This window comes from Myxine glutinosa, chromosome 9 (genome assembly GCF_964187855.1).
Source record: "Myxine glutinosa chromosome 9, kmMyxGlut1.1, whole genome shotgun sequence".
In the NCBI taxonomy this organism is placed as follows: Eukaryota; Metazoa; Chordata; class Myxini; order Myxiniformes; family Myxinidae; genus Myxine; species Myxine glutinosa.
Window position 1 is genome coordinate 62,964,121 of NC_136269.1, and position 16,809 is coordinate 62,980,929.

Here is a 16,809-nt window from a genome sequence, read left to right on the forward strand (position 1 = left end):
CTACCACGTGATGGTTTACCAAATGTAAGCTTACCGTAGAAAAGCGCTCTTGGGATGCTGTGGTCTTCCATGCGTGTGAGGTATCCTGAAAAGCAAAGCTGGGCTTGCTTCAGGAAATACGCAATTCTTTGTATACGACAGCGGTCTAGAATAGAGTTGTCATCGGTATTCTGTCTTGCCAGGTGATGCCAATAATCTTACAAAGGCATCACATATGGAATTGATTGAGGCATTTGATATGGCGACGATAGGGTGTCCAAGATTTGCATCCGCACAGGAGTGTCGATAAAACAATGGCACGATAGACGCTGATCTTGGTGTCCAGGCGAATGCCACGACAATGCGACAACCTTCCAAAGGACACACATGCTTTACCGATTCTTGATGTTACTTCGTCATCAATCATTGCATTTTGAGAGAGGACACCTTCAAGGTAGCAGAACTTATCTACAACTTTGAGTGGCTTGTCATCGATGGTAATGGATGGAACGGTTTTCGCACATTCTGGTCTCGGCTGAAGCATAACCTCAGTTTTCTCGAGGTTTATCGTTAGGGTATATCGACGTGCAGATTGCACAGAGGAGTTGACAATAAATTGCACATCTTCGAGATTATGACTGAAGAGTGCGCAGTCATCGGTGAAAAGTAGATCACGGAACAACATTTTCGTGATGCTGGACTTGGTCTTCAGACGCTGCAAATTGAAGACTACCGTCAGTACGACACTGTATCATCACTTCCCGACACTGTATCATCACTCCCCGACACTATCATCACTCCCCGGGGAAAATTTGAAAAAAACAAAACCGTGGGTATGGTATAATCTGCTCCGTCCTTCTGCCCATCCGTCCATCACGCTATCTCTTCCTAAATGGTTGGGCAGAAATTTACCAAACTTGGTAGTTATGATTACCACATGGCAATAATGTGCAAGAGCAGTATCATTTTGGCCTCTCCCCTCCCTGGTGGGGATAAAAAGTCGAATACCAAAAAAATGCAATTACAGGCACATATTAAAACATTTTCAAACTAGAACGGCACTCCGTAGAGAGCATACCTCTGCCTGGTTGGCCATATCACTCAACGGTGAAGAATCAAAATTTCGTCAAAAATTAAACAATTCTCATATCGGAATCCATATTCAGATCTTCACCAAAATCGAATCGATTCTTCTTGTCACACACACAACCTGTCCACCAAGTTTCGTCCAAATCAATCCATAACTTTTTGAGACATCCAGCAATGTATAGGTTTTGGCCCTATCTCCCAATGGTGAAGAATCACCTGAGAAATTAAATAATTATCATATCCGAATACATATTCAGATCTTCACCAAAATCGAATCGATGTGTCCTTGTGAGATACCCAACCGGGCCACCAAGTTTTGTCCGTCCACAACGTTTTGAGATATCCTGCTATATATCGTTTTTGGCTTCATCTATCTCCCAATGGTGAAGAATCACTTTAAAATTCTAGTAGCCGGATCCGAATCCGGATCTTCACCAAAATCTAATCATTTCGTCCTTGTGACATATGCTACATCTCTGCCAAATTTCGTCCGAATCAGTCCACAACTTTTTGAGATAATTATCTTGTTCACAGACAGACAGACAGACAGACAGACAACAGACAGACAGGGGTGAAAAAATAACCTCCATCCATCCACCTTTGGTGGCGGAGGTAATGAAACTTTGTATATACAATCAACATTGGGAGACACTTAAAATATGCAACGATTTTTTGGATTTAACCTCTGGTTCATGCCCCAGGGGGTTGGGACTTAGGGTCACAGGGTTCGAAACGGATAAAACATTTTAAACTCAAAATTTGATATTGGGTCAATCCTGTTGGATTGTTTTGCCATTTTTACCCTCGCCAGAGGAGAGGTTATTGCATTTGAGTCCGTTTATTTGTTTGTCTGTCTGTTTGTCTGCACAGAATAAATATGATTTTCTCTGCAACCATCTCTAATTATGATGTTATAGGTCACATGGTATGGGGGCCATCTTGGAAAAAACCGAAAAACTTTGCACCATTATATCTCTGAAAGCTCTGTATAGAAAAAATTGAGACATGGCTCATTGTAAAGAACTCTCCATGGGGAATAACATGTTAATGATTATGCCATAGGTTCCTCCATGATGTCATAATTCGACAAGTACAAAACTTCATCCGATCAAGATGAAATTTCTTGAGTGTCATCTCGGGAGGAATTAGGGGAGAAAAAGATAACGATGGCGTCATCGGTCATGTGGTTTGGCCACCAAATTTGTTTTAACACAAAAGCCTTAAAAACCACAAAAACACGTCCTGGTGAGGGTCTGCAATCTCTGATTGCTCTTTCTTGTTCAAGTTTGCTTTAGGAGGGAAGCGTGGGGATTTGTGATGGTGTGCACCATCGACCTCACTCTCGTATAAATTTGTGGAAACACATTCCCTTTGAAAATTTCCCTTATTAAAGGAAAATTCGCATCAAATGCTCAGTAATTTTAATGTAATTATTTCGAATACAAAGGCGCATCCAATGCGTAGAGAAATTCCAGATTGAAGGTGTCTGCGTTTGGGTCAAAAAGTTTGTTGATTGTGCATGAAATGCACTGAAGAGCATTGAGATTACATAGAATTATGTGCCACGATTTAATTGGTTTTCCATGGTACAATGTCTATGTCGGTACGATATCGGGTGATGAACTTTTGGGATTGTCCTTGTAATATGCTGCATTTCCTTGCTTCCAGGGGACAACTAAAGGTTTAAAATGATGTTGATTTCATCTGTACTATTGGCTCTTCTTGTGGTGAACAACATTTGAACGATAACTTGTATGTATTTCATTACCCGAGTACATACTAGTGTTCTTCTGGATCTGGAAGATCTGTAATCTGGTGCTTAAAGAAGGCCGCATTCCAGTGGATTGGGGACTGAGTACCCTCGTCCCTCTATACAAGGGGAAAGGTGACCCTCTGGACTGTGGCTCGTATAGAGCAATACAGTTATTAGAGTATGGAATGAAGGTATTGGAAAGGGTGTTGGAGAGGAGGATAAGGAAGAAAGTGAAAATCGATGAAATGCAATTTGGCTTTATGCCAGGAAGAGGAATGACAGACGTGCTTTTTATTGTAAGGCAGTTGCAGGAGAAGTACATGGAGAAGAGGAAGAAGTTGTTTCTTGGGTTTGTTGATCTGGAGAAAGCATTCGATAGGGTTCCACGTGAAGTAGTGACATGGGCGTTGAGGAATGGTTGATTAGAGTAGTGATGGCAATGTACGAGAGAGCGCCCACAGCTGTAAGGACGAAGGACGGGAACAGTGGTGAGTTTGAGGTGAAGGTGTGAGTGCATCAGGGGTCGGTACTAAGAGCACTACTATTTGTAGCTGTGATGGAGGTGCTGGTTCGGAATGCAAAGGAGGGTTTACCGTGGGAGTTGTATGCAGATGATCTGGTGTTGATTGGGGAGAGTATGGATGGACTGAAGGAGAAGATGAACAAGTGGAAGGAATGTATGGAGGCAAAAGGTCTGAAGGTGAATATCGGAAAAACGAAGGTGATGGCAAGTGGTAAAGCATGTGGTGAGGTGGAAAGAACTGGGAAGTGGCCATGTGCTGTGTGTAGGAAGGGTGTCGGAGTGAACTCCATTCAATGTATCATGTGTGCTGAGTGTGTTCATCAAAAATGTAGTGGTCTGAGAGGGTCATTAACCAGTGTGGCAGCTACATTCAAGTGTAAGGTGTGCACAGAGGGAGCTGAAGATGGAGGAAATGTTGAGTTGAATCTTGGAGATGGCATGAAGCTGGAAGGTGTGAAAACATTTTGCTACCTAGGAGACATGCTGAATGGTGAAGGTGGATCAGACTCGGCAACGGTTGCTAGAGTGAGATGTGCATGGCAGAAGTTTTGGGAACTGACTGGCTTGCTGACGAGGAGGTGAGTGTCGTTGAAGCTGAAGGGGAAGGTATATGCTGCATGTGTGAGAAGTGTTATGATTTATGGGAGCGAGACATTGGTAATGAATGTAGAGCAGCAACAAAAGCTGGAAAGGGTGGAAATGCGAATGGTTCGGTGGATGTGCGGTGTATCGTTGAGAGAGAGGAAGACAAATGATGAATTGCGAAAGATGATGGGAATAGAGCCTCTGATGGATGCTGTGAAGAGAATCAGGTTGAGAAGGTTTGGTCATGTGTTGAGGAAGGATGAACGTGACTGGTTGAGAAGAGTGATGGAAATGAATGTAGAAGGAAGTAGAAGACGGGGAAGACTGAGAAAGACTTGGCTTAAGGTGATGGAAGAAGAAATGCGGGCAAGGGGGTTAACAAGGAGAGATGCAGAAAATAGGGCAAAATAGAGAAGATTGTCATGGGGCCTGCAAGGGTAACGCTCGCTCCAGCATGGAAAATGGCCTTAAAATGCCTGTTGTTGTTGTTGTTGTTGTTGTTGTTGTTGTTGTTGTTGTTGTATACTGGTGTTCTTGTCTCAACTAAATTAGACAAATGCTTCTGGGTTACCTTGTTCAGAACTAAATGATTCATTTTCAAAGGGAAGAAGGTGACCAAAGTGTTGGAGAACTCCTATAATATGTTTCACTTTGCCTGTTTTGGCAGGCTCTGAGTGCTTTTAGAAAAGCTTTTTTGGCATCGAGTATGAAATTCATCAATGTTTTTCAGTATTTGCTAGGCACCTGGCAAACCATGTCTGATTCTACTTTATAGTTGAATCTGTAATTGACGAGCAACGCTGTTCACTGTGCAAACCTTGCAGGTATTTGTTTGTACTCTTAGCTTTATATACTTATTATTGATTGGTGAAAGCCATTGAATGAATGTTTAATGTTTGATTTGTACCTTCGGCTTCTTCGAGTGCATTTTGCTTGATACCTAATGATTCCTTCTGGAGTACTGTATTCTGAAGAAAAGATTGGGTTGCGTTGCATGTGGATTTTACTATAAAAAAAAAAAAGATATATGTTGATTTATCTTCCATTTTCTAGTTTGCGTTTGAATGACTTTTGAAAATGATTTGCCTTTTCTTTCTTCCTTCTCCCTTTCCTCTTCACACTGCTTAGCAAAGCCAGGGCAGCAGATTTCTTGCCACTACCTTCCAGGGGTAGACAAGGTAGTGTTTACAGATGGCTACGCAGTGGGCTGCAGGAAAGACCTGAACGGCATTTTGTTGTTGGACACTGCGTTGCAGCCTCCTGTCAGCAAGCAAGATGACCATGTGCAGCTGGAGCTACCTCTGTCTGAGGCATGACTTGTCCTTATTGTCCATTACTTTGTACAGTGTGACATTTCTCTTGTTTTGATCAATGCACAACAAACACTGCACTGTTCACCCTTAAATATCTTGTACTTTTGCATTGATAAATGGAGTCCTATGTCACCTGTACACAATCTAGCTAAGAGCTAAATAAAAATCATTACCTATTTGACCCCAATGCATTGAATTTGTTTTTTTTTCACCCCGATTTATTTTAAGTATTACAGTGTGTCCAAAAGGACCTGGACAACTTTGGTTGGTAATATATTTAGTACCACAAATTATACCACAATACCCGTTGTTTTATATGATACAGAAACTCATAAAGTTTTCTTTATTTTCAAGCCTGGTGGTTTAATGTAAAATAAAATGGCGATTCCACAGGAGAAAGCTCAGTGCCTCGAATGATTCATCGAGACAAAACCCGACACATAAGTTTAGCATAATTTCCGTACAATCCGCCCACCATCATGGACTAGTATCAGAGTGGAGAGCTTTAAGGAGACTGGAAGTTGTCAGAAACGGAAAAGTACCGGTCGACCAAGCACAAGTGCAGCAGAAGTTGAACGGGTGCGTGAATCATTTCAACAAAGTCCGAGAAAATCAATCCGACGCGGATCCAGAGAACTGGGACCACCAACCACCACTGTACACAGGATTTTGCATAAAAGACTGAAGCTTTATGCCTACAAGGTGCAGATTCTGCAGGAACTCAAACCAAATGACAGATCCAAACACAAGGCATTTGCCTTGTAAGTGCTCAGTCGCATAGAGGATGACGAAGATTACTTGAAAAATGTCACGCTCACAGACGAAGCTTGCTTTCATATATCGGGAAAGGTCAACCAGCACAATGTGAGGATCTGGGGCTCCAAACCCCCCCACGTGGTCATTCAGCACATACACAACAGTCCAAAGGTCAATGTGTGCTGTGGCCTTCTCCATGACCGCTTGGTGGGTCCGTTTTTCTTTGCGGAGGATACAGTGACCTCAACAATTTACATGAACATCTTTGAAGGACTTGCCTTCCCACAGATTGAAGACCTGCAACCTGATATCATTTTTCTACAGGACGGCATCCCTCACCCCTTCCCCCCCCCCCCCCTCACTGGGCCTTAGTTGTTTGAGCCGTCCTGAATAAAAAAATTTCAGGTCGCTGGATTGGCCAAGACGAACCAACCGCCTGGCCCCACAATCACCAGACATAACACCCCTTGATTTTATTCTGTTGTGGTTTGTCAAAGATGTTCTCTACAACATCAAGGTGGAAAACCTGCAGGATCTTTGTTCCTGGATCACAGCTGCATGCACACTGGTGGATGCAAGCATGCTGAGCCGAACATGGCAATAATTCGTGTACCGCCTTAATGTCCCGCGCGTGACAAACGGAGGTCACATTGAAATGTATTATGGTGTGCACAAAATTTTGAGTTTCTGTATCATATAAACCAAAGGGTATCGTTATGTAATTTGTGGTTATGAATATATTAACAACCAAAGTTGTCCGGGTCTTTTTGGAACACCCTGTATATCAACTGTGATGGAGTAACCATCTGTCCAATATTGGTTCTAACCTTGAAACGTTTTGTGACTTGTTGTGAACGCCCCCATGCTCTGTCAAGAGTATTGTCCTCAATTATGAAATTGTGATATGAAACCATTTAATGCAAAAATAGAGTTGTCGACCCTATTGTGAAAGAAAGAAGAAAAATCACAAAATTTAAGCTTGAATGAGGTGTGTGGTTTAATCTCCCTGTAATATCTCATCATATGCTGTGCAGGGTGTTTGAAATATATTGTCTTTAGTTCTCCGATGGCATTCTAGAGAGACTGTAATGAAGCTTCAGAAAGTGTATGTTTCTTTGGGAATCTGTCATTTTATTGGTCACGTAATATTAAAGCCTTTAAACAAAATAAAGAATAAGACATAATGACGCCTTAGTAGGAAAAAGAACATGGAGGCAATGGGCAAATTAACACTGTATATCGTCTGTCTGTCTGTCTGTCTGTCTGTTTGTCTGTTTGTGCACAGTACTACGTCTACATCGTTGCACATAGCATCGCCATACTTTACACACATATTTGTCTTGCCCTGTAATAGACTGTGCCCAATAGACCGACCCGACGGAGGGTTCAATGGACGGGCGCCCTCTATAGACGCCGCCATAGGTGGGAGGCATCCGCTTCATTTGGCTTGCTCTCCAGCGTTCAGATTACATGCAGTTACCGGGCTCAGTTCACTTTGCCGAAAGAATATCGATACAAAATATATTTGTTGGTTAGATTCATCGGAGAAGATGGAATCGTGGACGATACGACCGGTCCACCGAGCTATACGACCGGTGAGGAGCCGGTGTGGCGGCCCGCGCGGAGGTGGACTCTGAGGGAAGAATCCATGCGGGCGGCAGTGATACACCCGCCGTGACCTGGCCGTATGGAAGAGTCGATGAAGCGATAAGGAGCCGGTGAGGCGGCCCGTGCGAAGGGACGGAGGCCCAGTCGGGTCTGCCAGACGAGTCGCGACCCTAGTGATCAAGGAACTTGGGGCTCGGCAGTGGCCACTCGTGGCCTAGCCGTAGTTGCCAGAGGTGGCCGGCCCGGGCGGAGGTGGACTCTGAGGGAAGAATCCATGCGGGGCGGCTGTGGTACGGCCGCCAAGACCTGGCCGTATGGAGGAGTCGATGAAGGGACGGGCACCTAGTCGGGTCGGTCAGAGGAGTCATTATCGTAGTGGTCGAGAAACTCGGGGCTAAGGCGGAAGGGGGCTCGGCATGGCGTAGCATAGGGTACGCGGTTGCTAACAAAATAGGTTTGGTGCAGGTGGAAGTGGAAACTGGGTACCCCCAGGTGCCAGGTGCCTTCAGGGCGGCATGGCCGTGCGCCTACGGCGCCCGGTGATATCGCCGAAAACGGGGTTTGTATCATGTGCCTTCAGGTGCCAGGTGTCCTCAGATCGGCATGGCCATGCGCCTACGGCGCCCGGCGATTTCACCGAAAACGGGGTTTGTATCGTGTGCCTTCAGGTGCCAGGTGTCCACGACCGCTCCACACGTATAGAGAAACACCTGAGAACGATTATCACGGACACTTTTCATGTACGATCGCGATGATAGTTGTGCTGGCGCAGACTGCTGGAGTTAAGTTTGGATCGGGACGCCCCCCAGTAATGGCGGACGCAAGAGCGCCGCCTATCGGCGAGGGGGCCCGATCGTCCTTATCGGATCGTTCTATATTGAACTCTCTAGGCCCAAAGCCTCCATTATGACGTTTGAAGTACAAAACTTCATCCAATCAAGATGCAATTTATTGAGCGCCATGTTGGCATAAACTGGTGGAGAAAACAAATAATGATGACGTCATCGGTCACGTGGTTCGGCCACCATCTTGGAAAAACCGAAAAACTTTGCACCTCTATATCTCCGAAAGTGCTGAATAGAAAAAATTGAGACATGGCTCATTGTAAAGAACTCTCCATGTGGAATAAAATATGTTAATGATGATGTCATAGGTGCCTCCATTATGACGTCATACTTCGACAATTAAAAACTTCACCCGATCAAGATGAAATTTCTTGAGCATAATCTAGGAATAAATTAGTTTAGAAAAAAAAAAATGATGACGTCATCGGTCGCGTGGTTCGGCCGCCATCTTGGAAAAACCGAAAATCTTTGCACCTCTATATCTCCGAAAGTTCTGAATAGAAAATATTGAGACATGGCTCATTGTAAAGAACTCTCCATGGGGAATAAAATATGTTAATGATGATGTCATAGGTGCCTCCATTATGATGTCATAATTCGACAAGTACAAAACTTCATCCGATCAAGATGAAATTTCTTGAGCATAATCTAGGAATAAATTGGTTTAGAAAACAAATAATTATGACGTCATCGGTCACGTGGTTCGGCCGCCATATTTATTTTAACAAAAAAGCCTTAAAAAACACTGAAAATACATCCCGGTGAGGGTTTGCAATCTCTGATTGCTCTTTCTTGTTATTATTGGCGCTGAGGAAGCGCCTTTAGCGATTGACTTCCAGCCAGTGTAACGCTAATTCCTGTCACAGGAATTCGGAGATCATATAAGTGGGCGTGGCAGTTCCTGATTGGTTCGTGTTGGGGAACGCCTTCTCGCTGCCGACGTCACGACGTGACGTAAATTCGCGCACGCGCACTGGTGAAGCTTACTCGATCCCATATTACATGTACTTTCATTGCATACAAATTATACTTCCTCCTAGAAATTCCAAGCCCGAACCTCAGCGCAATCCAAGAGGATTCACTTGTTATAATAGGGCTGTTTTCATGGGAGATGAGACATTGTTGTGATTTACGTGTTGAAACTGCATTTTGTATTCTTTGACTCTAGCAATCGTGCTTGTTCACAGGCACAGCAGCTGCTGTCTGTATGTCAGAAAAAAATTGATGTGTCTGGGACAGAAGGATGTGATGACTTCATGGCCCAGTTAAGGGAAGGAGTGAAAATTGCAACGCAGGAGCCACCTGTAAACCACAAAGTAGCAAAGGTAAGGTATTGGTATGTCAATTCAAACCACAAATGTATCTTTCAAACAAACATGTACATATTATGTAGAGGTCGACTGATTATGGGTTTTCAAGGCCCGATGCCAATATTTAGAGAGCAGGGGGCTGATTCCCGATTATAATGCCGATTATATGCATCTGATTGAACAATTTAATTTAAAAAATGAGAGAATGACACAAAATTGTTGATCTCAGATTGACAATGTTATTCGCTCAAAAAAACACATAAAAGTATCGTGCACTTGTAAACAGCAGCATTTCTTTCCAGTTAATCTGCTCTCCTTATCTTTTTAAATGAGAAAATGTATAAAACCAAAGCAAAAAAGTTGGGAAAAACTTTGGAGAATATTTGAAAATAAAAGGTTTTGTGGCGCTTGTGTGAACAGCAGCACTTCCTCCAATCGGTCTGCATGCTACATCTTATCATACTAATACATGCAATTTGGTGTCTGTCTGTCTGACCATGACACATTCGGTCGTTACTTCTCCAATCTCAATAAAACTCGACAGGAGAAGGGCCACATGCACAAGCCCACCTCCATCCCAATTTCTAGGTTTTCCTTCCTGTTAGTTTGTTTCTGTATCCATCTTGTCCACCCCATGCATTCTCCACAACCCAACATTCCTCCTTACACCCAATGTTTCTCCAAGTCTCCCTATATTTTGTCCTTCGACCCAGCTGCTGGTGTTTCCCCCTTCTCTCTGTTGTTGATTTTGTTCTGTCATATCCTGATCTGTTCAGTGTACTAGCTTTTCCACGAGCCTTGCCCTTATCTACAAAACAACAACAAAAAAACAGGCTCGTTGAAGAGGAAAGCAGGTGAAAATATTGGTAGTCACATGTCAAATCACTATGATAATATTTCTGGTGGTCCAAATAATTTTGAACATTTGGAAGGGGTTCGCACACCCAAAAATGATGGGAACAACTGCTTCATTGGAGTTATTGGAAACGGTCTTTTGTAATCAATGATGATGATTTGTTAGAACAACTGACAGTTTAATAACACTTATTTGGCTATTGCCTTTGTGCGAGTTAATGCAATGTTTGTGAGATTGGATTGCAATGTTGTTGTTTTTCAGGTTCTGTAAACTAGTGAAGAAACTATCCATACAACTAGATGAATTCCCCAGAATTGTCGTATTTTAGTTTGATTTGTAATACTCGCTCCCACTGGCAGTGGCGCGATGGTATGCATATTTGCATCGAGAGAATTGGGGTCCTCCCCTACCCTGATCCCTCTGGGACTATAATTTTTTTAACCACCCAAAAACTTCCCGTACATCCCCGTTTTTCATTTTTCCCCTACACCACATAAAATCTCCCCGTCCAACCACCAGTTTTCAACTCGTTCCATCCTTTGGTTCAGTATTGCATACAAGTCAAACAAGCAAACAAGCAACCAAACAAGGGGCCATAGGCAGGTACTTGCAAAATCAGTCACTGCGACCTTGTCCTTTGGACGTCAAAAACAAGTCTTCTAGCTTTTGATTGGTAAACTAAGTCGGTAACCTAATATTCCAAATTAGTTCATATTTCAAGTCGACCTGATGGAAATCGATGATTGTATGTGATCTTGACCTTTGACCTTTTTATCTCAAAAGCAATTTGCTGCGGTGACACAATATGCAATGCCTGTTCAAACTTCAACTCGATCAAATGAAAATTAACGATTTTACATGAAGTTGGCCTTTTCACAGTTTCTGTAACTAATAGCGTTTTTGCAGGGTGGGGTAGTTAGCCCCATGCCCAACCCCCAAACTGGAGGACCAGTTGCTGTCCTTAGTCTGGCCCTTCACCTGAAACCTGTCTGGCTTGGTTTAACCTGCCAGGGGCCAGAGCCCCCACCGGCATAGCACTCAGTATCCCGAAGGCACGCAAGCCCCCCCCGCCCCCCACCACATCAAGGTGACAACAAATAGAGGGGGCTTCATGCAGCCTTATGTCCCATTGGGACAAAGAGGATGAGTGCGAGTGTGAGTGTGACCTTTTCACTTCCAAAACAATATGCTTCTATCTTTTGATTGGTGAACCAATTCAATGTCCCAATATTCAAATTTTGTTCAAATTTCAAGTCATTAGGATAAATACTGTTGTTTTCATGCGACCTTGACCTTTGAGGTTTTCACCTCAAAAGAATAGGCCACTAGCGTTTGATTGGTGAACCAATTCAGCGACCCAATATTCAAATTTTGTTCAAATTTCAAGTCATTAGGATAAATATTGTTGTTTTCATGTGACCTTGACCTTTGACCTTTTGACCTCAAAGCAATATACTTGACCCAAAATGCAATTCCTGTGCAAATTTCAACTCAATTGGATGAAAAGTGAGGATTTTATGTGACCTGTGAACCTTTTGACCTAAAAAAACAATTGGCTTCTAGCTATTGCCTAGTTCTAACAGGTAGTTTGGTTTCGTAAAGATCAGTGTAGAATTGCGACCTGTAGGTGATTGACACATAGACAGATAGAAAGACAGAGTAACAACCAGACCAACCAATATATACTGTACTGTACTTATGAATCCCACAAGCAGGCACTTCTCAAATGACATCTCAATGTTGAAAGAATTTTTTTCCTTATTGTTTCAGACTTTTGAAAAATGTACTTGCATGAGTTAAATGATAGTATCATTCTGATGATAAAGGGACATTGAAGATGCTGTTGCTGTGTTAAAAATATGCCCGTGCAATGAAAACCTTGTAAAGTTAAGGTGTCCACAATTTATTGTCCAAATGAAAGCATATAATGTTGGCTATTTATGAAGCTGCATTGTTTCTAGTTTCATCTTGGACATTCACTTACAAGGATAAAATTAATGTCTGAAAATGTTTATGATTTTTCATCATAGTGGGGATATGGGGTTGTTACTTTTTTTTTTCCCTTTCCTCCAAAAGTACAATTTATTATGAAATAATTTCTTTGACAAACTTTTGATGATTAGACACTTGGCAAAAACGTTTTTACCTCTGCCACCGAAGGTGGATGGAGGTTGTTTTCACCCCTGTCTTGAACAAGATATCTCAAAAAGTTTTGGGTGGATTCGGGCGAAATTTGGCAGAGAGGTAGTGTATGTGACACAGACGAAATTATTAGATTTTGGTGAAGATCCGGATTCGGATACGAGAATTATTTAATTTTTAAGTGATTCTTTACCATTGCTAAATCGGGCGAAAAACGATAAATAACATGGTATTTGAAAAAGTTGTGGATGAGTTATGACTAAACGTGGGGGATGAGTTGGGTAAATGACAAGAACAAACATATTCGATTTTCGTTCAGAACCGAATCCAGATCCGTCATATCAGTGGGATACAAAGCATAAACTGTTAAGCCTGGCGGAGGTATGTGCTCTACCGAGTGCGATTCTAGTTTTACCTATTTTTGTATACAAAGTCGAGGCTTATGGAGGAGCTAGAACATTGTAACTTAGAACTTATACAATGTGATTTTGTAACTCAGAAAACAGAACGGACCAGGATATAACAGAATGAAAAGAAGAGTGGAAATGTGGGGGAGAGGGGTGAAACACACCAACAGCAGGGTAGACGGACAAAATAGAGGGAGACTTGGAGGAAGAAAAGATGGAAAAAATTAGAGCGAAGGGAGGGGGAGGACAATGCAGGAGGTGAACAAGCTGGAATACAGGCGCAAACTCTCAATCGCAGAAGTGGAAAGGAAAACTGGGGAGGAAGCAGGAATAGACAAAAAATGACGAGGAGGATGAGGAAATGCTGAGGAGGTGGAGGGAGGTTAGATGGGATTGTGCCGGATGGTGGTTGCTAGGACAATGGTCATGGATGGGGATGACTGGAAGATAGCGACGAAAAGCTGTTTTGATTGAAGCCTTGGAGGTAGGAATAAAAATGAACAGACTGAGGATATTGGTTCAATAGTCAAGAGAAAAGAGGAACGAATGAATAGAGGGGAACAGTGATTCTGGATTTTGTGACTTTCATCAGAATGGGGTTGATAGTGGATCACGTACGCCCTGCAGAAACCTGGGAGGATGGGGGTGGGGGAGAAGGGAGCAAAGCATGGAAAGAACAGAGAATGCAAGACTAGAAAGGGCGAGGGGTCTGCAGAGAGAGAGAGAAGACACTGTGCTGTCTTTGTAACTGAAGGATGCTCTAGATGATGATGCTCTGAAAGATGTTCGAGGGTTGAGTCATCAGCGAAGACATAAAGAGGATTTTCCAGAGATTCAGATCATTAATGAAGATTTGGAATAGGAGTGAGATATGTTCAGAGAGATGGCCCGGATCTCATGCCTGAGATCGAAGGCCTCCAGCTGTTGTTAATGAGGTGGGCAAAAGTAGCATGTTCAAGGTAGAGTGATGCATTTTTAATCCAACTGGATGGATTGAGTTTAGTCCGTTGAAGAAATTATTTTTAGGGTTTGATGTCGACTGCGATGATGGATGAAATTACTTTGCTGAAGAATGGAAGCAAGTTAATAAGTCTGGTTAAGAGGTTCTGTTTTTGCACCATGTTTATGCAATGCAGTCTATTTGGCTGACTTACCAACAAATGGAAGAAGACATAAGGAAAACGATAGGGTGAACAGAGCAGAAGGAGGATGTGCAAAGGTAGCAGAACAGGTTTCTAGGACATGCGAGTTGATGCCGTCCGGTCCAGTTGCCGAATCGGTGCCAGGGTTTCCAGGAAATCTACTTTCTCAGGTGAGGAAGACACAAAATCCAGGAGCAGTTAGCTGTAATGTGTTGGAACAAGAATTTGAAGTCAACACAGAATTGAGGCATTCGACCTTCTCACGAGTGGAGTCAGCTGTGGTGCAATTTGAAGGGATGGAGGGGGAGCATACTTCAAACACAGAATTGGTTAGCAAGGTGTCACCAGTTTGTGGCTATCTTAAGTTATCAGTTTGTGGCTGTCTTAAGTTAACAGTTTGTTTTACAAATAAAAATTCACAAGTTTGTTGATATTGTTGTCATTTTCTTCCTTGTGCATGAACTTACCCTTGCATTTTCCTCAAGTGGGCCACGGTGAAGATTTGCCTGCCTCATTACCAGCTCAAAACAGTTGCGGGAGCGGTAGTCAGTGAGTTGAAGCGGTTGGGGTTGTATGCAGCAGCTCTGCCCGTGGCTGCTTCTTTTATGGACCGCCTGTCATACCTTTTGCCCAGCGCGCAGGGTGACCTTGGTGGTGGACCGGGAAGGCCCTTGGACAGGTGAGATCTGCTGAAACTTCAAACCATTCAAGCAGGGGCGGCATTGTGAACTCGATTTTACTGTGTGATTTTGTAACTGTCTTATTTACTTTCTTGTTTTGTTCCTTCCAGGACATTGATGTTCAGTGAAGCAAATCGTAGAGAAACATTCACTTCCTGGCCTCATCCTAATTATCGATGGGCCCAGCCCGACCCAATGGCCCAAGCTGGATTCTACCATCAGGTAAAAGTTTCATTCATAGCTTTTATCATGCTACGGAAAATCGCTGGTGACACAATTAAATGGTCTGTGGTTCTCATTTTTATTTTTGTACGGTGTGGGGAAATCTTTATCACTCTTTGAAAAGGTAAAAGCTGTTTCTAGAGCTAGTGATGTTTCTATTTCAGAAAAGTGCCTTTTACATTTCCAAAAACCTAAATTCCATTTAGAAAAATAAATTCCATGTGATGTTATCAATGGGCGAGGGAAATAAGCATTTAATTGTGCACCTGCATTAAAAATATATATACAATTTTCTTCAACTCTCCGCACCTCAAATACTCCGTGGAACCACTTAGCAGTGTATTTTACCATCAAGATGACAAGTAAACACAGGAAATAGAACTGCACTTAGTAGATCGCACACCTCCGCCAGGCTGAACCATTTACGTTTTGTATCCCACTGACAGGCCGGATCTGGATCCGAACCTCAACCAAGATCGAATGGGCTTGTTCTTATCACCTATCCAACTCGTTGACCTAATTTTGTCAGACTTAATTACAATGTTTTGAGATATCGTGCTATATATATCATTGTTGTCCCCATCTCTCAATGGGGACGAATCGCTTAAGAAATTATCGCATCTGGAGATTTACCAAAATCGAAGCTATTCGTCCTTGTCACTCACCTGACCTGTCCACAAAGTTTAGTCCGAATCCGCCCACAAATACAGGCAAACAAACAGATAAGAATTAAATCATAACGTCTGTCCAATTTCGGTGGGGGAGAAAAAAATGAAATGAAAATCCATTTAGAAATGACAGGTGGGAAAAATGTGGTAACTGGAACGGTGGAATGTGGGACTCAAAACTAAATTAATCTTCGGATGAAACACAATAAAACGAAATCCATTTATGATCATCTATAAAGGACATCCGCAGATGTGGTGGTGTGTACATCATACTAAAATACGCAATTTGGTGTCTGTCTGACCCGTGATACATTCAGTCGATACTTATCCAATCTCAACCAAACTTGACAGGAGGATTAAGGGTCACACTATGGAGGTTGTAGTGACTTTATCTGCCCCCTTCCCCAAGGGGTTTTTCCACCTCGGGCGAAATCCGTGTTGAGGTGTATTACCGTGTTAAGAAAGCTAATCATGCTGTTTTTCAAAAGCCACTTCTAATAACAAAAGTAAGTAGACCGGCACTCGGTAGAGAGCATACCGCCGCCAGGTTGAACAGTTTACGGTTTTTATCCCACTGATGGGTCAGATCTGGATCCGACATGTACCAAAATCCAATCAGGTTGTTCTTGTTGCCTAATGAACTCATCCACTTAGTTTTGTCACAAATCATCCACAACTTTTTTTTCATATCATGCTACACATCGTTTTTTGGCCCTAACACTCAATGGTGAAGAATCACTTAAGAAAATTAAAAAGTCATCGTATCTGGATCCGGATTCGAATCTTCACCAAAATCGAACCAATACTTCCTTGTCACACACCCAAGCTGTCCAGCAAGTTTTGTCCGAATCCATACACAACTTTTTGAGATATCATGCGACATATATTTTTTTGGCCGTATCTCTCAGTGGTGAAGAATCAATAACAAAAG

At 42.7% G+C, this 16,809-nt stretch overlaps 1 protein-coding gene across 3 annotated transcripts in view; it reads left to right on the forward strand.

Annotated features, from left to right (window-relative positions):
* The window catches only part of BIRC6 (baculoviral IAP repeat containing 6), a 538,457-nt gene that overhangs the window by 9,831 nt on the left and 511,817 nt on the right, over positions 1 to 16,809 (forward strand). For all 3 annotated transcript variants that reach the window (XM_078784399.1, XM_078784400.1, XM_078784401.1), the window contains exons 2-5: positions 5,058 to 5,239; positions 9,639 to 9,776; positions 14,794 to 14,987; positions 15,099 to 15,210. In XM_078784399.1, coding sequence (XP_078640525.1) covers positions 5,058 to 5,239; positions 9,639 to 9,776; positions 14,794 to 14,987; positions 15,099 to 15,210 — 626 coding nt within the window. The remainder of the gene's footprint in view (positions 1 to 5,057; positions 5,240 to 9,638; positions 9,777 to 14,793; positions 14,988 to 15,098; positions 15,211 to 16,809) is intronic.